The sequence below is a fragment of the Opisthocomus hoazin genome, chromosome 8, assembly GCF_030867145.1.
Source record: "Opisthocomus hoazin isolate bOpiHoa1 chromosome 8, bOpiHoa1.hap1, whole genome shotgun sequence".
Lineage (NCBI taxonomy): Eukaryota > Metazoa > Chordata > Aves > Opisthocomiformes > Opisthocomidae > Opisthocomus > Opisthocomus hoazin.
In genome coordinates this window covers 74,002,878-74,023,444 of record NC_134421.1, presented here as the reverse complement: position 1 = coordinate 74,023,444, position 20,567 = coordinate 74,002,878, and the positions used below count along the sequence as shown (strand labels likewise).

At 64.1% G+C, this 20,567-nt stretch overlaps 1 protein-coding gene across 1 annotated transcript in view; it reads left to right on the top strand.

Annotated features, from left to right (window-relative positions):
• Positions 1-20,567, top strand: part of LOC142362332 (staphylococcal nuclease domain-containing protein 1-like) — a 119,189-nt gene that overhangs the window by 84,800 nt on the left and 13,822 nt on the right. Inside the window, exons 14-15 of the mRNA XM_075429571.1 lie at positions 2,008-2,080; positions 9,326-9,467. Coding sequence (XP_075285686.1) covers positions 2,008-2,080; positions 9,326-9,467 — 215 coding nt within the window. The remainder of the gene's footprint in view (positions 1-2,007; positions 2,081-9,325; positions 9,468-20,567) is intronic.

The following is a 20,567-nucleotide window of genomic DNA, read 5'->3' as shown; positions in this document are numbered from 1 at the left end:
CACCACCCCGCTGCTGAGGGGCTAAGAAAAAAAAAGCCCCAACCCCCCCAAAATCCAAGCGTCGGGCTGGCGAGCGGCTTCGGGAGGTCACCGTGGCTGTGCCAGGCACATTCACCCCGGCACGGGCGGCAGCTCCCCGCTGGCTCCTGCTCCGGAAAAATGAGCTTGGCCTTTGGAAGCTGGAAAAGGACAAACCTGTCAGGGGACGGAGCTCTATCGAACCCGCGCCGCCTTCTCGCCCGCCGCTGCCTCCGCTCGCTCCCGCGCCGGCAGCCAGCCAGCCCGGCCGTGAGCGGCGTGAAAACCGACGCAAGCTGCCGCCGGGTCGACAGCCCGGGGCGACAGCCCGGGTGCACTGCGGGTGCCGGGGTGAGGTTCGGCAACGCCGCGGTGCCGGGCTCTGCTCTGTGGCCGCGGTGCTCGGCCATGAGCCCGATGGCGGTGGCTCTGCCAAGAGCAGCGTCACTAATCCCCTCCGTGGCCGGGTCCGGGGGGTCGATCCCATCCCGGCGCTGCACCCCTGTCCCCAGGCACGGCCGGCACGGCAGCCGGCACCCGAGCTGGCTCGGCACCGCCGCTGCAGAACCGGGTCCGGTGTCGGATCTGGTGCCCTCCGTGTGTGGCATTGCTTCGTTCCGGCTCCTTATCGCCTCTGGATTATTTTAACCTGATTTCCATTAGAATTGGAGCGTTCGCGGCGTGTTTTGCATTTAAAACGTTTCACGTGATGAAGCGCTGAAAGAAGCGGGTATTAATTTCACGTCTCGCCGGGGCACTTGCCTTCCCCTTGATCCCTCGCTTTGTGCGGGGAGCAAAGGCCTTTAGTTGGGTGATGGAGGGGCTGCGTGGCCACTCTGATCGGGTACCAGAGCCCAGGTGTAATTGGGGTTAGCGGGCTAACGAGCTGATCTGTCCCTGGGTGGGCACGGGGGGCAACGCCGGCCCTTCCAGCCGCCGCAGTGGGCGCTGATGGCTCGTGCCACCTCTCTTTCCCTCCCTTTGTGCGGGGAGCAAAGGCCTTTAGTTGGGTGATGGAGGGGCCGAGTGGCCACTCTGATCCGGTACCAGAGCCCAGGTGTAATTGGGGTTAGCGGGCTAACGAGCCGATCTGTCCCTGGGTGGGCACGGGGGGCAACGCCGGCCCTTCCAGCTGCCGTGGTGGGCGCTGATGGCTCGTGCCACCTCTCTTTCCCTCCCTTTGTGCGGGGAGCAAAGGCCTTTAGTTGGGTGATGGAGGAGCTGAGTGGCCCCTCTGATCGGGTACCAGAGCCCAGGTGTAATTGGGGTTAGCGGGCTAACGAGCCGATCTGTCCCTGGGTGGGCACGGGGGGCAACACCAGCATTTCCAGCTGCCACGGCGGGCGCTGACAGCTCGTGCCACCTCTCTTTCCCTCCCTTTGTGCGGGGAGCAAAGGCCTTTAGTTGGGTGATGGAGGGGCCGCGTGGCCACTCTGATCCGGTACCAGAGCCCAGGTGTAATTGGGGTTAGCGGGCTAACGAGCCGATCTGTCCCTGGGTGGGCACGTGGGGCAACACCAGCATTTCCAGCTGCCACGGCGGGCGCTGACAGCTCGTGCCACCTCTCTTTCCCTCCCTTTGTGCGGGGAGCGAAGGCCTTTAGCTGGGTGATGGAGGGGCCGAGTGGCCACTCTGATCGGGTACCTGAGCCCAGGTGTAATTGGGGTTAGCGGGCTAACGAGCCGATCTGTCCCTGGGTGGGCACGGGGGGCAACGCCGGCCCTTCCAGCCACCGCAGTGGGCGCTGATGGCTCGTGCCACCTCTCTTTCCCTCCCTTTGTGCGGGGAGCAAAGGCCTTTAGTTGGGTGATGGAGGGGCTGAGTGGCCCCTCTGATCGGGTACCTGAGCCCAGGTGAGCTGCCAAAGGCCGCTAATTGGGGTTAGCGGGCTAATGAGCCGATCTGTCCCTGGGTGGGCACGGGGGGCAACGCTGGCCCTTCGAGCCACCACGGTGGGCGCTGACGGCTCGTGCCACCTCTCTTTTGCAGGGCGATCAAGAATGGCAAAGGGCTGCACAGCAAGAAGGAGGTGCCGATTCACCGGGTGGCCGACATCTCCGGGGTAAGGACCTTGCTGCGCCGCGGGCGAGGTGGTTTCCCGGGATGGGGTGCATGGAGCAGAGCCGGAGCGGTGCTGGGTGCCCGGCCCATGGTCCCGCTCGTTGCGTGCGGGATGTGCGGGAATCCCGCAGGCACGACCCCTGCCCGCCGGCAATGCCGGGGTCTGCCGGAGCAGCCGGGACGCGTCGCTGGGCGTAGGGCAGCCCGACCTCCTCTGCCAGGGCCGGTGGCCCCCCAGGTGCCACCGCAGAAGCTGGTCGTCACCCCCAGTGCACCCTGAAAGGGTGAGATGAGATTTCTCCGAGGGTTTCTCTTCTCTGGGGGGGAACTGGGGAGGTCTCAGCGCGTGCCTCGCGCTGGCGTAACCCGGAGCATCGGGGGCGAAGGGGACCCCGCCGCGCCGCAGGGTTTTACCGCGTTCGGAAAGCAGCAGATCGGAGCTGCGTCCGTGCGCCCATCCTGGGTTGGGATCTCAAGGCTTCTTGAGAAGGTCCTCTGCGTCCTCGGGGGGACAGAGCTCCGTCCTGGGCACCCCAATTCCTGCGCCGTCCTGGCACCCCGATTCCTGTGCCGTCCTGGCACCCCAATTCCTGCACTGTCCTGGCACCCCGATTCCTGTGCCATCCTGGCACCCCGATTCCTGTGCCGTCCTGGGCACCCTGATTCCTGCGCCGTCCTGGGCACCCTGATTCCTGCGCTGTCCTGGCACCCCGATTCCTGCGCCGTCCTGGGCACCCTGATTCCTGTGCCATCCTGGGCACCCTGATTCCTGTGCCATCCTGGCACCCCGATTCCTGTGCCGTCCTGGGCACCCCGATTCCTGCACCGTCCTGGCACCCCGATTCCTGCGCCATCCTGGGCACCCTGATTCCTGTGCCATCCTGGCACCCTGATTCCTGCGCCGTCCTGGGCACCCCGATTCCTGTGCCGTCCTGGCACCCTGATTCCTGCGCCGTCCTGGGCACCCCGATTTCTGCGCCATCCGGGCACCCCGATTCCTGTGCCGTCCTGGGCACCCCGATTCCTGTGCCATCCTGGCACCCCGATTCCTGCGCCGTCCTGGCACCCCGATTCCTGTGCCATCCTGGCACCCCGATTCCTGCGCCGTCCTGGGCACCCCGATTCCTGCGCCATCCTGGGCACCCCGATTCCTGCGCCGTCCTGGGCACCCCAATTCCTGCGCCATCCTGAGCACCCCGATTCCTGCCCACACGAGCCTCCCGCCCTGCTTTGAATCGCTGGGGTCCGCAGCGGTGTCCGCTGCCCGTACGAGATGGAGATTGCTCGTCGTCGTGGGGTCCCCACCGGATGGGGCACGGGGAAGGGTGCTGCCCGTGCCGGCACCCACTCCTGCAGACACCCCCGCGGCAGAGCTGCCGGCTCCCCGGGGCTCGGCTGCCTTTTTGGCTTTTAAAAATCACGTCCTGGGTGATTGCCTGCGAAGAGTGAGGCAAACGGGTGGTGGTGGGATGCGGGGGTGTCCCTGCTCCGAGCCCCCTGGCCCCTGTCCCGGTGGGGCCGTGCTGCCGCCGGGCTCGTTAGGAGCCCCGTAACTCAATTAACTCAGTGAGCAGAAGGCTTGGAGCTGGGTGGGAGAGGGAACAAAATGAGGCTAATACATCACCGCTTTGGTGAAGATTTGTTAACCTGTTCTAATCTCGGCGAGCGCCCGCGCCCGGGGGTCCCGCGGGGCTCGGGGCGGTGGGAGGCTGCGCGTTGCTGTCGGCACCAAACCGGAGCCCCTCCAGCGCTGCGCTGGGCTGGGTTTTGGGGGGGAAAGCGATATTTAGGGGTGCTCCAAGCCCCGTCCAACCTGGCCTGGGGTGTTCCCAGGGAGGGGGCTTCGACCGCCTCTCCAGGCAGCCTGGGCCAGGGTTTCACCACTCTTCTTGGAGACAATTTCTGCCCTAGATCTGAGCTAAATCTCCCCTCTTTCAGCCTAAAGCCATCACCCCTTGTCCCATCACCCCTTGTCCCATCACTGCTTGTCCCATCACCCCTTGTCACAGCCCCTCCAGGGGGGGACAAGGACGCTGGGCGCAGGACTCCCGGGGGGTCTCAGCAGAGCGGGGCAGAGGGGCAGAATCCCCCCCCTCACCCTGTGCCCACGCTGCTGGGGATGCAGCCCAGGGCACCGTTGGCCTTCGGGGCTGCCAGCGCACGCTGCCGGGTCGTGTCCAGCTCCTCACCCCCAGCACCCCCAAGTCCTTCTCTTCGGGGCTGCTCCCCATCCCTTCACCCCCAGCCTGGATCTGTGCTTGGGGTTGCCCCCACCCAGGTGCAGGACCCTGCCCTTGGCCTCATTGAACCTCCTGAGGTTGGCATGGTCCCACCTCTCCAGGTTATCCAGGTCCCTCTGGATGCCATCCCGACCCTCAGGCATCTCGGCTGCCCCACTCAGCTTGGTGTCACCGGCAAACTCGCTGAGGGTGCTCTTGATCCCACCATCCAGGTCATTGGTGAAGACCATAAACAGCACTGGTGCCAGTACGGTGCCAGCGGTGTCAGGACAACACGGGCTTTTGGGCGGTTTGGCCTTCCAGGTCGCGGTGACAGGGTGGGCACAGGACCCTCAGTGCCACCCTGCCTTGGTCCCCAACCCTGACCCATGGTGCATCCCGTGGGGTGGCTTCAGCGCATCCCTCACCCACGGATGTCAGCCTGTGCTGTCCACATCCACCACCGCGTCCTCGTCCCTGGGTCATCAGCTCCGTCCCCACCCGGTCGAGCTGCCGGTCCCCAGCTCTGCCTTCCCCATTCCCGAGCAACCAGCGTGCGGAATTCGGGGAATGAGCTCAAACGCAGGATTCGGCCCGGTTTTCCCAGCTCCAGCCCAACCTCCTGTCCTCCCGCTCCGGCTCCTGCTGGGCAGTGCCACCTTCTCGTGGTTTGGGCCATCCCGTGGCTGCTGCATCCCGGGAGCATCCCGTTCCCCGCCGACACCCCAAGTCCCATCCTCATCCTCACCCTGCGTTCCCCGCTTGGCAAAGGGAAGCAGCGTCCCTCTTTATGGACCCACGATGCTGCAGACAAGAAAAATCCCCCCCAAAAAAAAGAGAGAAAAAGCAGAGAGGGACGCGTGGCCGCGATGCAGCCCCACGCTGGCTCGCGGCGCCCGTTACCTCGCGCTCCGGCACGAGAGCGCGGGCAAGCGCGCGGCAGCCCGGCTGCCGGAAAACCTCCTGTCCTTGTCAAAAGTCCTTGAATAATTTTGCATAATTGGCAGAGCTTCACATGAAAGTGGAGTTAGGATGATGGTTTGGTTTTGTTTTTTTTCCTTCTCCTCGCTGTATTTATGCATCATTTTCCTTCAATTCCCAGCTAATTAAATGCTTCAAGTGCTGAAATAATAGCGATGGGGGTGATGCCACCTGGGTGGGAGCCGGCAGCAGCGCGGTGGGACACCCCGGTCTGTCATGAATCGGGGGGGGGGGACCCGAAAAGGTGTGGGCTGGGGGTGTCGGGGGGTTCATGCCCTGGAAGCGCCGCTTCACCCCCCCCAGGGACAGCGGCAGGAGCCCGAGCTGCCAGCTGGGTGGCAGGGGGTGAAGGTGGGCGCTGAGGCTCGGCGCAGCCGGGGTGGGCGGACGCCGGGGCGGTGGAGATGCGCTGCTCCTCTTCCCCATCCGAATTTATCCGGTGATGCCTCCCGGCCGCCGGCACGCGCTCCCCTGTGTCCAGCAGAACCGAGAGCCTCCGTCACCGTGTCCCCGTGCAGGCACGTCCCATGATGTCCCCACGATGGGAGCATCGATCTGGACAGGCTGGATCGATGGGCCAAGGTCAACTCTATGAGGTTCAACCAGGCCAAGTGCCGGGTCCTGCCCTTGGGTCCCACCAACCCCATGGAATGCTCCAGGCTTCGGGAAGTCTGGAAGGTGTAAGAAGTCAGACAAGGAAGGCAAGAAACCAGCATGGATGAGCCAAGACCTGCTGGTCAAACTCAAAGGCAAGAAGGCAACGGCCAGGTGGTGGACACAGGGACAGGGATCCTGGGAAGAGTACCGGGACGCTGCCCGGTTGTCTAGGGATGGGGTCAGGAGGGCCAAGGCACGGCTGGAGCTGAGCTTGGCAAGGGAATCACAGAATCCCAGCATGGTCGGGGTTGGCAGGGACCCCTGGGGGTCCCCCAGTCCCACCCCCTGCCCAAGCAGGGTCACCCAGAGCAGGGGGCACAGCACCACGTCCAGCCGGGGCTGGAATATCTCCAGAGAAGGAGACTCCCCAGCCCCTCTGGGCAGCCTGGGCCAGGGCTCCGTCACCCTCAGAGGGAAGAAGTTCTTCCTCGGGTTCAGCTGGAGCTTCCTCTGCTCCAGTTTGTGCCCGTTGCCCCTTGAAGAGCTGGGACCTGGCTGTCCTGTGCCGAGCCGGGTCACCGGCCCTGGAGAGTGGATCCAGGAGAAGCAGCAGGTCCAGGAGCTCCTCATCTCCGTCCCCTCCGAACCACGGCGCCTGTGTCCGGCTGTCCCCGAGGCATCCGCTGGGTCCCGGCCAGAGCTGGGGCCAGCGGTGCGGGATCACAGAATCACAGAATGGTAGGGGTCGGAAGGGACCTCTGTGGGTCACCCAGTCCAACCCCCTGCTGAAGCAGGGTCGCCTACAGCAGGCTGTAGAGGACCTTGTCCAGGTGGGTCTTGAATATCTCCAGAGAAGGAGACTTCACATCAGATTGGTCAGTCTTGATCTCCCCTTGGTGAATCCATGCTGACTACTCCTGAGAACCTTCTTTTCCTCCACTTTCTTGATGATGGCCTCCAGGATAAGCTGCTCCATCACCTTTCCCGAGATGGAGGTGAGGCTGACAGGCCTGTAGTTCCCTGGCTCCTCCTTCTTGCCCTTCTTGAAGACTGGCGTGACACTGGCCTTTCTCCAGTCCTCGGGCACCTCTCCTGTCCTCCAGGACCTCTCAAAGATGATGGAGAGCAGCTCAAAGATGATGAAGAGTGGGATGCTCGGCTCGTTCCCGCACCACGAAGCAGCCGTGACACCGAACCCCCCTCGATGGGCTCCGGCTTCTCCACGCGGGAATCGCCGCTCTCCGCTCGTTATCCCGCGGCGCCGACGGGCGCTGCCACGTCCCGGCCCCTCTTCTGCGGAGGAGCCGCGAATCCCGGTGGGATTTTAGGATCCATTTTTAAGGTTCCGACGCCGCTGCCTCCTCCTGCCGATGCTGACGGCAGCCGGCTCGCGGGGCCGATCTTCAGCGCCGAGCTCTTCCTCGCTGCCTCCACCCGCTCGGGGGAGTCAGGGGGTTCCCCCATCGCCCGCTTTTGGCCCGGAGCAGCGCAGCCCACCCCGCGGTGGGCTCCTTGCACCTTTTTATTTTTTTCTCTCCCTTCAGCTCATCAAATCGTGACTGTACAGTGCCATGGGGTTTCGGGGGGGCTTTGCCTGCCAACCCCACCCCGGCTGGGGTCCTGGTGGGGGTTGGCTTTGCCTGGGACCCCTCCATGGCTGGACGGAGTGGGTGGGTGCAGCGAAGGAGAGCGGGGACGTCGGCGCGGAGGTGCTGCTCGAGTGCTGGTGCGTGGCCGGGGCCGTGTGGTCGGCACCCACAGAATCACAGAATCACAGAATAGTAGGGGTTGGAAGGGACCTCTGTGGGTCACCCAGTCCAACCCCTCTGTTGAAGCAGGGTCACCTACATCAGGCTGCACAGGACCTTGTCCAGGCGGGTCTTGAATATCTCCAGAGAAGGAGACTCCACAACCTCCCTGGGCAGCCTGTTCCAGTGCTCCGTCACCCTCAGAGGGACCCGCAGGGTCTGGGAGAAAGGTGCTGAAGCACCGGCGAGGCAGATGATGGTGCCCGTGCCGAAGCTGGAGGAAGGCAGCTTGGGGACATGGGGACTGCTGAGAGCTGCGCCCGCTCGATGCCTGGAGTGGCTGCGGGGCGCAGATCGGCTGCCGCGGGCATAGCCACACGGCGATGGCTCCTCCGGCTCCCGGTGCCACGGGTTGCCCATCCCTGGGGGATTTGCCATCGTGGAGCCCGCTCCGGGAGCGGCTCCAGCTCCCAGTGCCATGGGTCACCCATCCCTGGAGGATTTGCCAGCGTGGAGCCCGCTCCGGGAGCGGCTCCGGCTCCCGGTGCCACGGGTCACCCAACCCCGGAGGATTTGCCAGCGTGGAGCCCGCTCCGGGAGCGGCTCCGGCTCCTCCGGCTCCCGGTGCCATGGATCACCCATCCCTGGAGGATTTGCCATCGTGGAGCCCGCTCCGGGAGCGGCTCCGGCTCCTGGTGCCATGGATCACCCATCCCTGGGGGATTTGCCAGCGTAGAGCCCGCTCCGGGAGTGCCTCCGGCTCCCGGTGCCACGGGTCGCCCATCCCCGGAGGATTTGCCGTTGTGGAGCCCGCTCCGGGAGCGGCTCCGGCTCCTCCGGCTCCCGGTGCCATGGGTCACCCATCCCCGGAGGATTTGCCATCGTGGAGCCTGCTCTGGGAGCAGCTCCGGCTCCTGGTGCCATGGGTCGCCCATCTCTGGAGGATTTGCCATCGTGGAGCCCGCTCCGGCAGCGGCTCCGTCTCCCAGTGCCACGGGTCGCCCATCCCTGGGGGATTTGCCAGCATAGAGCCCACTCTGGGAGCAGCTCCAGCTCCTCCGGCTCCCGGTGCCATGGATCACCCATCCCTGGAGGATTTGCCATCGTGGAGCCCGCTCCGGGAGCGGCTCCGGCTCCTCTTCCGGCAGATTCCAGCTCCTTCCCCCTCCTGCCCTGGATCCCGGCCTCTGCTCCGGGGATTTACTCGCCGCCTCCCCAGCCGAGCCCCTTCCCACGCCTTTCCACCGCCTCGCGTGGAGCTTCATCAAAGTTATCAAGCCCCGCTCCAGCCCCGGCCGTGGAGCAGCTCCTGCCTCCGGCCGTGCCCGCGAGCGCCAGCTCCGGAGCCCACCGATGAATTTCTGCGGGAGGGGAGCGGGAGGCACCGGGAGTCTCGGACTGCTCCGGTGTGGAAGGGAGGGATGGGGCAGGATCCAGGCTGCCTGCTCCTGCCTGCTCCTGCCTGCTGGCGCGGTCGGAGCCGGTGCCCCCGGGACGTGGGTGCCGGCGTGGGGTGCGGGGTCCATCCCGGCTGGGAGACGTCGGATCCCCGCATCCCGCATCGCTCCGCGGCCGGCACCGGGCGGGCGACACCAATCCAGGCGCCGAGCCCGTGGCGAGGGACATCGGGGTGCCAGCGGGTCCCTGCGCATCCAGGACACCCCCACCCTGACCCCCCCCCCTTTTTCCCCCCTTCCCCAGGACACCCAGAAGGCGAAGCAGTTCCTGCCCTTCCTGCAGCGCGCCGGCCGCTCCGAGGCCGTGGTGGAATACGTCTTCAGCGGCTCCCGGCTGAAGCTCTTCATGCCAAAGGAAACCTGCCTCATCACCTTCCTCCTCGCAGGTGAGCCCCGCACCCCGCGCCCCGCGCCGGATCCGGCCCCCCCGCCGCTGCCTGCCTGGGTGCGGGGGTCCTCGCCCACTTGGGTGCACGGTCCCCGCGTCCCGGCGGGGCTGCGGGTGAGGGTAACGCTCACAGGGTGCTGCCAGCGCGTCGGCTTTCGAGGGGGGGGGTTAATTGGACTGGGGGGCGTTAATTGGAGCTGAGCGGAGGGTTCGGGTGCTGCGGGGGGGCTGGTGGTGCTGCTCCTCTCCCCGCACCCCGGTGGGGTTTGCGGGGACGCTGGGATGCTGACCCTGCTGTGCCGAGGTGCCGGGGTGGACACCCTCCTCCACCCGATCCGGGGAGCAGGCGGTGACCCCCAGGAGCGTCGCGTGGGCAGGGGAGGGGGCTGCAGGGCTGTGGGACCCCCCCCAGGGACGTGTGGGGACGAGGATGTGCGGCTGCGCTGATGGAGGTGCCGGCGGGCGCTCCGGGGAGCAGGGATGCGCAGAGCGCAGCGGTTTCGGTAGGTCCTACAAAAACTGCAGGGTTCCCCCAGCGAAGCAGTCCTGCTGGCGGTGCGTGTTTCAGCCGAGACTTCGCCTCGGAGCGGAGCCCGGGCGTTGGAAGGTGCCACAGAATCCCAGCATGGTCGGGGTTGGCAGGGCCCTCTGTGGGTCACCCACCCAACCCCCTGCCCAAGCAGGGTCACCCAGAGCAGGGGGCACAGCACCGCGTCCAGCCGGGGCTGGAATATCTCCAGAGAAGGAGACTCCACAGCCTCCCTGGGCAGCCTGGGCCAGGGCTCCGTCACCCTCAGAGGGAAGAAGTTCTTCCTCATCTTCAGCTGGAGCTTCCTCTGCTCCAGTTTGTGCCCGTTGCCCCTTGTCCTGTCGCTGGGCACCACTGCAAAGAGTCTGGCCCCGTCCTCCTGACCCCCACCCTGCAGATATTTAGAGGCATTTCCAAGGTCCCCTTGCAGCCTTCTCTTTTCCAGGCTGAACAAGCCCAGCTCCCTCAGCCTCTCCTCGCAGCAGAGATGCTCCAGTCCCCTCCTCATCCTCGCAGCCCTGCGCTGGACTCTCTCCAGTAGCTCCTCATCTTTCTGGAACTGGGGAGCCCAGCACTGGACCCAGCACTGCAGATGGGGCCTCCCCAGGGCAGAGCAGAGGGGCAGGAGAACCTCCCTCGCCCTGCTGCCCACACTCCTCCTCATGCACCCCAGGATCCCATCGGCCTTCTTGGCACCCAGGGCACGCTGCTGGCTCCTGGTCACCCTGTCGTCCCCCAGCACTCCCAGTCCCTCTCCGCAGCGGCAGCGCGTCACCGGGCCGCGTGTCACGACGGGGAAGCCCGGTGCCGGCGTTGGCTCGCGGCCGGATCCCGCGACGGGGGGAGGACGTGGGGACGCTTCATCGCCCGCTCCTGTTTCCATGGCGATAACCGCGCGTGAAGGACGACCCCGAACGCCGGTCGTTGACAAACTTGGTTATGAAAAATTCAATAAGCGCATAAATTGATGGCGCCCGGCGATAAAAACACCGCGGGGTCCGTCCGCAGCGACTCTCGCCGCTCCCACCGCGGGAATATTTGTCCAGTCCCACCAGTGCCTGCTCCTCGTGGTCTGTGGGACACAGCCAGCCCGTCCAGGGCCCCCCAGTCCCACCAGTGCCTGCTCCTCGTCGTCTGTGGGACACAGCCAGCCCATCCAGGGCCCCCCCAGTCCCACCAGTGCCTGCTCCTCGTGGTCTGTGGGACACAGCCAGCCCGTCCAGGGCCTCCCCAGTCCCACCAGTGCCTGCTCCTCGTCGTCTGTGGGACACAGCCAGCCCATCCAGGGCCTCCCCAGTCCCACCAGTGCCTGCTCCTCGTGGTCTGTGGGACACAGCCAGCCCATCCAGCGTCCCCCCAGTCCCACCAGTGCCTGCTCCTCCTGGTCTGTGGGACACAGCCAGCCCATCCAGGGCCTCCCCAGTCCCACCAGTGCCTGCTCCTCGTGGTCTGTGGGACACAGCCAGCCCGTCCAGGGCCTCCCCAGTCCCACCAGTGCCTGCTCCTCGTGGTCTGTGGGACACAGCCAGCCCGTCCAGGTCCCCCCAGTCCCACCAGTGCCTGCTCCTCGTGGTCCGTGGGACACAGCCAGCCCGTCCAGGGCCTCCCCAGTCCCACCAGTGCCTGCTCCTCGTGGTCTGTGGGACACAGCCAGCCCGTCCAGGTCCCCCCAGTCCCACCAGTGCCTGCTCCTCGTGGTCTGTGGGACACAGCCAGCCCATCCAGGGCCTCCGCAGTCCCACCAGTGCCTGCTCCTCGTGGTCTGTGGGACACAGCCAGCCCGTCCAGGGCCTCCCCAGTCCCACCAGTGCCTGCTCCTCGTGGTCTGTGGGACACAGCCAGCCCGTCCAGGGCCCCCCAGTCCCACCAGTGCCTGCTCCTCCTGGTCTGTGGGACACAGCCAGCCCGTCCAGGGCCCCCCAGTCCCACCAGTGCCTGCTCCTCGTGGTCTGTGGGACACAGCCAGCCCGTCCAGGGCCCCCCAGTCCCACCAGTGCCTGCTCCTCGTGGTCTGTGGGACACAGCCAGCCCGTCCAGGGCCTCCCCAGTCCCACCAGTGCCTGCTCCTCCTGGTCTGTGGGACACAGCCAGCCCGTCCAGGTCCCCCCAGTTCCACCAGTGCCTGCTCCTCGTGGTCCACAGCCCCGCTCCGTGCTGGCTCCTGCCGTGTGGGAAGCGTGTCCTAAACCTGTCCTTCTCCGCGTGCGGGCGCGTATAAATAGTCACGGAGTCGTATTTATAATTAACCATTCTTAAAGTCAGCTGCGAAAGACGGGGAGATGAGACTCCCCCCCCTCGCCTGCGACGGAGACGTGAAAATTTTAAGAAGCAATAAAACTCCCACGTGCTCGGGAGGAGGAATTTAGAGAGATGGAAATATTTCTGGTTTCCATCACATCCTCCTAGGGAAGCTCAGGAGGTGTGGGCTGGAGGAGCGGTCGGTGAGGTGGGTTGAGAACTGGCTGAAGGGCAGAGCTCAGAGGGTTGGCATCAGCGGCGCTGAGTCTGGTTGGAGGCCTGGAACCAGTGGTGTCCCCAGGGGTCAGTACTGGGCCCAGTCTTGTTCAACTTCTTCATCAGTGACCTGGATGAAGAGTGAGAGCGTACCCTCAGCAAGTTTGCTGGTGACACAGAACTGGGAGCAGTGGTGGACACACCAGCAGGCTGTGCTGCCATCCAGCGAGCCCTGGACAGGCTGGAGAGCTGGGCAGAGAGGAACCTGATGAGGTTCAACCAGGGCAAGGGCAGGGTCCTGCCCCTGGGGAGGAACAACCCCAGGCACCAGCACAGGCTGGGGCTGAGCTGCTGGAGAGCAGCTCTGCGGAGAGGGACTGGGAGTGCTGGGGGACGACAGGGTGACCAGGAGCCAGCAGCGTGCCCTGGGTGCCCAGAAGGCCGATGGGATCCTGGGGTGCATGAGGAGGAGTGTGGGCAGCAGGGCGAGGGAGGTTCTCCTGCCCCTCTGCTCTGCCCTGGGGAGGCCCCATCTGCAGTGCTGGGTCCAGTGCTGGGCTCCCCAGTTCCAGAAAGATGAGGAGCTACTGGAGAGAGCCCAGCGGAGGGCTGCGAGGATGAGGAGGGGACTGGAGCATCTCTCCTGCGAGGAGAGGCTGAGGGAGCTGGGCTTGTTCAGCCTGGAGAAGAGAAGGCTGAGAGGGGACCTTTGAAATGCCTCTAAATATCTGCAGGGTGGGGGTCAGGAGGACGGGGCCAGACTCTTTGCAGTGGTGCCCAGCGCCAGGACAAGGGGCAACGGGCACAAACTGGAGCAGAGGAAGCTCCAGCTGAACCCGAGGAAGAACTTCTTCCCTCTGAGGGTGCCGGAGCCCTGGCCCAGGCTGCCCAGGGAGGCTGTGGAGTCTCCTTCTCTGGAGATATTCCAGCCCCCCTGGCTGCGGTGCTGTGCCCCCTGCTCTGGGTGACGCTGCTTGGGCAGGGGGTTGGGTGGGTGACCCCCAGGGGTCCCTTCCAACCCCCGCCATGCTGGGATTCAAAGGCTGCCAACGCTGGGTTCGGCCATGGTTCATACACCAGAACCCTGCCAGCTCCTCCGAGCGCTCCGACCCGGCCGATCCGGCACCATCCCCGCATCCCGCCTGGAGATGCTCCCCCCGATTTCGCACCCCACATTCGGCCGTGACCGGGGTGGGATCGGCTTCGCTCCCGGTGGCGGAGCAGCCGGGGCAAGGAGCAGCGCCGGTTGCCGACGGTGCTGGTCGGGCATCCCCCATCCTCATCCTCGCTGGCGGGACGCCGATGCTCGGGGACGCTGGCGGGCTTGGGGACGTGCACCCCGCGTCCCCCGGGACCTCCGCGGCGTCCGCTCGTCCCCTTCCCGTGGTTCGATGCCCCCGGCCGCTCGGGGAGGCTCCGGCTCGGCCCTTTCCGCTTCGTCGGATAATTTTTAAATTAAAGGGGAGGCGGCGGGGAGGGCGCTGGGAATGGATGGCTCCGGGGGGAACGCGCTCGCTGCGAGTTATATTTAATCGCCGTTGCCGTGGAGACCGACGGGCTGTCACCCGCTCCGGGGGCTGCTTGGCCTCCAGAAAGTTCCCAAAGTGGTGAAGAACCCCCCAGCCCCGGGTGGTCTGGGGGTCCCTGGTGCAGCTGGGTGGTCCTGGGGGTCCCTGGTGCCACTGGATGGTCCCATATTTCTATGGCGATCGCCGTGTGTGAAGGATGAAGCTTCCGGGGGCTGCTTCGCCTCCAGAAAGTTCCCAAAGTGGTGAAGAACCCCCTGGTCCCAGGTGGTCCTGGGGTCCCTGGTGCGGTTGGGTGGTCCCAGGGGTCTCTGGTGCGGTTGGGTGGTCCCATATTTCTACAGCGATCGCCGTGTGTGAAGGATGAAGCTCCCGGGGGCTGCTTCACCTCCAGAAAGTTCCCAAAGTGGTGAAGAACCCCCTGGTCCTGGGTGGTCCCGGGGGTCCCTGGTGCAGTTGGGTGGTCCCAGGGGTCCCTGGTGCAGTTGGGTGGTCCTGGGGGTCCCTGGTGCACTTGGGTGGTCCCATGTTTCTATGGCGATCGCCGTGTGTGAAGGATGAAGCTTCCGGGGGCTGCTTCACCTCTAGAAAGTTCCCAAAGTGGTGAAGAACCCCCTGGTCCCGGGTGGTCCAGGGGTCCCTGGTGTGGTTGGGTGGTCCTGGGGGTCCCTGGTGAGGTTGGGTGGTCCTGGGGGTCCCTGGTGCGGTTGGGTGGTCCCATATTTCTATGGCGATTGCCGTGTGTGAAGAATGAAGATCTTAGGGGCTGCTTCGCCTCCAAAAAGTTCCCAAAATGGTGAAGAACCCGCTGGTCCCGGGTGGTCCAGGGGTCCCTGGTGTGGTTGGGTGGTCCCGGGGGTCCCTGGTGCAGTTGGGTGGTCCTGGGGGTCCCTGGTGTGGTTGGGTGGACCCATATTTCTACAGCGATCGCCGTGTGTGAAGGATGAAGCTCCCAGGGGCTGCTTCACCTCTAGAAAGTTCCCAAAGTGGTGAAGAACCCCCTGGTCCCAGGTGGTCCTGGGGTCCCTGGTGCAGCTGGGTGGTCCCGGAGGTCCCTGGTGTGGTTGGGTGGTCCCATATTTCTACGGCGATCGCCGTGTGTGAAGGATGAAGCTCCTGGGGGCTGATTCACCTCCAGAAAGTTCCCAAAGTGGTGAAGAAACCCCCTGGTCCTGGGTGGTCCTGGGGGTCCCTGGTGTGGTTGGGTGGTCCTGGGGGTCCCTGGTGCAGCTGGGTGGTCCTGGGGGTCCTTGGTGTGGTTGGGTGGTCCCATATTTCTACAGCGATCGCCGTGTGTGAAGGATGAAGCTCCTGGGGGCTGCTTCGCCTCCAGAAAGTTCCCAAAGTGGTGAAGAACCCCCTGGTCCCGGGTGGTCCAGGGGTCCCTGGTGTGGTTGGGTGGTCCCAGGGGTCCCTGGTGCAGTTGGGTGGTCCTGGGGGTCCCTGGTGCGGTTGGGTGGTCCCATATTTCTATGGCGATCGCCGTGTGTGAAGGATGAAGCTCCCGGGGGCTGCTTCACCTCCAGAAAGTTCCCAAAGTGGTGAAGAACCCCCTGGTCCCGGGTGGTCCGGGGGTCCCTGGTGCAGCTGGGGGGTCCCAGGGGTCCCTGGTGCGGTTGGGTGGTCCCATATTTCTACGGCGATCGCCGTGTGTGAAGGGTGAAGCTCCCGGGGGCTGCTTCGCCTCCAAAATTTCCCAAAGTGGTGAAGAACCCCCTGGTCCTGGGTGGTCCAGGGGTCCCTGGTGTGGTTGGGTGGTCCCAGGGGTCCCTGGTGCAGTTGGGTGGTCCCAGGGGTCCCTGGTGCGGTTGGGTGGTCCCATATTTCTACAGCGATCGCCGTGTGTGAAGGATGAAGCTTCCGGGGGCTGCTTCGCCTCCAGAAAGTTCCCAAAGTGGTGAAGAACCCCCTGGTCCCAGGTGGTCCTGGGGTCCCTGGTGCGGTTGGGTGGTCCTGGGGGTCCCTGGTGTGGTTGGGTGGTCCCATGTTTCTATGGCGATCGCCGTGTGTGAAGGATGAAGCTCTTAGGGGCTGCTTCGCCTCCAGAAAGTTCCCAAAGTGGTGAAGAACCCCCCAGCCCCGGGTGGTCTGGGGGTCCCTGGTGCAGTTGGGTGGTCCTGGGGGTCCCTGGTGTGGTTGGGTGGTCCCATATTTCTACAGCGATCGCCGTGTGTGAAGGATGAAGCTCCCAGGGACTGCTTCACCTCTAGAAAGTTCCCAAAGTGGTGAAGAACCCCCTGGTCCCAGGTGGTCCTGGGGTCCCTGGTGCGGTTGGGTGGTCCCGGGGGTCCCTGGTGTGGTTGGGTGGTCCCATATTTCTATGGCGATCGCCGTGTGTGAAGGATGAAGCTCTTAGGGGCTGCTTCGCCTCCAAAAAGTTCCCAAAGTGGTGAAGAACCTCCTGGCCCCGGGTGGTCCGGGGGTCCCTGGTGTGGTTGGGTGGTCCCAGGGGTCCCTGGTCTGGTTGGGTGGTCCCATGTTTCTATGGCGATCGCCGTGTGTGAAGAATGAAGCTCTTAGGGGCTGCTTCGCCTCCAAAAAGTTCCCAAAGTGGTGAAGAACCCCCTGGTCCTGGGTGGTCCTGGGGGTCCCTGGTCTGGTTGGGTGGTCCCATGTTTCTATGGCGATCGCCGTGTGTGAAGGATGAAGCTCTTAGGGGCTGCTTCGCCTCCAAAAAGTTCCCAAAGTGGTGAAGAACCCCCTGGTCCCGGGTGGTCCTGGGGGCCCTGGTGCATCTGGGGGGTCCTGGGGGTCCCTGGTGTGGTTGGGTGGTCCTGGGCGTCTCTGGTGCACTTGGGTGGTCCCATATTTCTACAGCGATCGCCGTGTGTGAAGGGTGAAGCTTCCGGGGGCTGCTTCGCCTCCAAAAAGTTCCCAAAGTGGTGAAGAACCCTCCGGTCCCGGTGGTCCAGGGGTCCCTGGTGCAGCTGGGGGGTCCCGGGGGTCCCTGGTGCAGTTGAGTGGTCCTGGGGGTCCCTGCTGCGGTTGGGTGGTCCCATATTTCTACAGCGATCGCCGTGTGTGAAGGATGAAGCTCCCGGGGGCTGCTTCGCCTCCAAAAAGTTCCCAAAGTGGTGAAGAACCCCCTGGTCCTGGGTGGTCCAGGGGTCCCTGGTGTGGTTGGGTGGTCCCAGGGGTCCCTGGTGCAGTTGAGTGGTCCTGGGGGTCCCTGGTGCGGTTGGGTGGTCCTGGGGGTCCCTGGTGCACTTGGGTGGTCCCATGTTTCTATGGCGATCGCCGTGTGTGAAGTGTGAAGCTCCCGGGGGACCTGTCCTGAGTTGCTCAGGACCATCCTGCGTTGCACAGGATCATCCTGCGTTGCTCAGGACCATCCTGCATTGCTCAGGAGCATCCCATGTTGCTCAGGACCATCCTGCATTGGACAGGATCATCCTACATTGCACAGCATCATCCTGTGCTGCACAGGATCATCCTGCATTGCACAGGACCATCCTGCGTTGCACAGGATCATCCTGCAATGCACAGGACCATCCTGCATTGCACAGGAGCATCCCATGTTGCTCAGGACCATCCTGCATTGGACAGGATCATCCTACATTGCACAGCATCATCCTGTGCTGCACAGGATCATCCTGCGTTGCACAGGACCATCCTGCATTGCACAGGAGGATCCTGAGTTGCTCAGGATCATCCTGCATTGCTCAGGAGCATCCCATGTTACACAGGACCATCCTGCATTGCACAGGAGCATCCCATGTTGCTCAGGACCATACTGCATTGGACAGGATCATTCTACATTGCACAGCATCATCCTGTGCTGCACAGGATCATCCTGCATTGCACAGGATCATCCTGCATTGCACAGGAGCATCCTGCATTGCACAGGAGCATCTTGAGTTGCTCAGGACCATCCTGCATTGCACAGGAGCATCCCATGTTGCTCAGGACCATCCTGCATTGCTCAGGAGCATCCCATGTTGCACAGGACCATCCTGCATTGGACAGGATCATCCTACATTGCACAGGAGCATCCTGTGCTGCACAGGATCATCCTGCATTGCAAAGGATTGTCCTGCATTGCACAGGAGGATCCTGAGTTGCTCAGGATCATCCTGGGTTGTGCAGCATCGTCCCATGTTACTCGGGAGCATCCTGCATTGCACAGGATCATTATGAGTTGCTCAGGATCGTCCTGCAGCGCACAGGATCATTCTGCATTGCAGAGAAGCATCCCGAGCTGCACAGGAGCATCCTGCATTGCTCAGGATCGTCTGCATTGCACAGCATCATCCCGTGCTGCACAGGATCGTTCTGCACTGCACAGGATCATCCTGCATTGCGCAGCATCGTCCCATGTCACTCGGGAGCATCCTGCATTGCACAGGATCATTCTGCATTGCACAGGATCATTCTGCATTGCACAGGAGCATCAGGAGTTGCTCAGGATCGTCCTGCAGTGCACAGGATCATTCTGCATTGCACAGAAGTGTCCCGTGCTGCACAGGATCATCCTGCATTGCACAGGATCATTCTGCATTGCACAGAAGTGTCCCGTGCTGCACAGGATCATCCTGCATTGCACAGGATCGTTCTGCATTGCACAGGAGCATCCTGAGTTGCTCAGGATCATTCTGCATTGCACAGGAGCATCCCATGTCACTCGGGATCATCCTGCATTGCACAGAATCATCAGGAGTTGCTCAGGATCGTCCTGCAGTGCACAGGATCATTCTGCATTGCACAGAAGTGTCCCAAGCTGCACAGAAACATCCTGCATTGCTCAGGATCATCCTGCATTGCCCAGGAGCACCCTGGGTTGCACAGGATCGTTCTGCATTGCGCAGCATCCTCCTGCATGGCACAGGACCGCCCTGAGTTGCTCTGGATCGTCCTGCATTGCCCAGGAGCACCCTGAGTTGCACAGGATCGTTCTGCACTGCACAGAAACATCCTGCATTGCTCAGGATCATCCTGCATTGCCCAGGAGCACCCTGGGTTGCACAGGATCGTTCTGCATTGCACAGAATCCTCCTGCATGGCACAGGACCGCCCTGAGTGGCTCAGGAGCATCCTGCATGGCACAGGACCGCCCTGAGTGGCTCAGGAGCATCCTGCATGGCACAGGACCGCCCTGAGTGGCTCAGGAGCATCCTGCATGGCACAGGACCGCCCTGAGTGGCTCAGGAGCATCCTGCATGGCACAGGACCGCCCTGAGCTGCGCATCCCAGAGCTGCAGCTTGCTGATCCGGGCTAACAGTGCTGCTGGAGACGCTTCTGCGGTGCTGGGGCAGCCTGTCCCGCTCCCTTCCCGCTCCCCTTGGCGCTGGGGGAGGATGCAGCTCCTCCTCTCCCTCCCCGGCTCTTCTCTAGGGAGACCTTTCCCAGTGAGGCTCCCTGATCGAGCTGCGGACATGAATTACAGGCTAAAAAGGCAGGCGACGTCCCGGTTAGCCCTGCGCTGGACTCTCTCCAGCAGCTCCTCATCTTTCTTGACCTGGGGAGCCCAGCACTGGACCCAGCACTGCAGATGGGGCCTCCCCAGGGCAGAGCAGAGGGGCAGGAGACCCTCCCTCGCCCTGCTGCCCACACTCCTCCTCATGCACCCCAGGATCCCATCGGCCTTCTTGGCACCCAGGGCACGCTGCTGGCTCATGGTCACCCTGTTGTCCCCCAGCACTCCCAGTCCCTCTCCGCAGAGCTGCTCTCCAGCAGCTCAGCCCCAGCCTGTCCTGGTGCCTGGGGTTGTTCCTCCCCAGGGGCAGGACCCTGCCCTTGCCCTGGTTGAACCTCATCAGGTTCCTCTCTGCCCACCTCTCCAGCCTGTCCAGGGCTCGCTGGATCCAGCACAGCCTCCCGGTGTGCCCACCACTCCTCCACCTGACGTGGAGCCGCTCCGGCTCTAATGAGCCCCGTGCAGCCCTGATCAATTATTCAGCGGAACAGCTAATGAAAGGTCAGGTGGCGGGGGGCTCCGGGGGTCCCCGGCGCGCGGGGTTTCGGCGGGGAGGTCGCTGCCGTGAGCTGCTGGCTGCACCCCGGCAGCGAGACAGGGCGAGAGGAGGGGGGTCCTGCCGGGGGACCCCCCGTGTAACGCGCTGGGCTTACAGGCAGAGCAGTGGGGGTGTCCCCCACTTCCAAGCATTGGCGTCCTGGGGGGTCCCCAGCCCCGCGGCGATCGAGTCCTGCTCCGTGGTGCTGCTTCGTGGGGGTCCCTGCTCTGTGGGGGTCCCTGCTCTGTGGGGGTCCCTGTACCCTGGTCCTGCTCTGTGGTCCTGCTCCATGGGGGTCCCTGCTCCAAGGGGTCCCTGCTCCATGGTCCTGCACTGTGGGGGTCCCTACTCCATGATCCTGCTCCATGGGAGTCCCTACTTCATGGGGGTCCCTGCTCCATGGGGGTCCCTACTCCGTGGTCGTGCTCTGTGGGAGTCTCTGCTCCAAGGGGTCCCGGCTTCATGGTCCTGCTCCGTGGTCCTTCTTTATGCGGGTCCCTGCTCCATGGGGGTCCCTGCTCCAAGGGGTCCCTGCTCCATGGTCCTGCACTGTGGGCGTCCCTACTCCATGGGGGTCCCTGCTCTGTGGGCGTCCCTGCTCCGCGGTCCTACTCCATGGTCCTGCTCCATGGGGGTC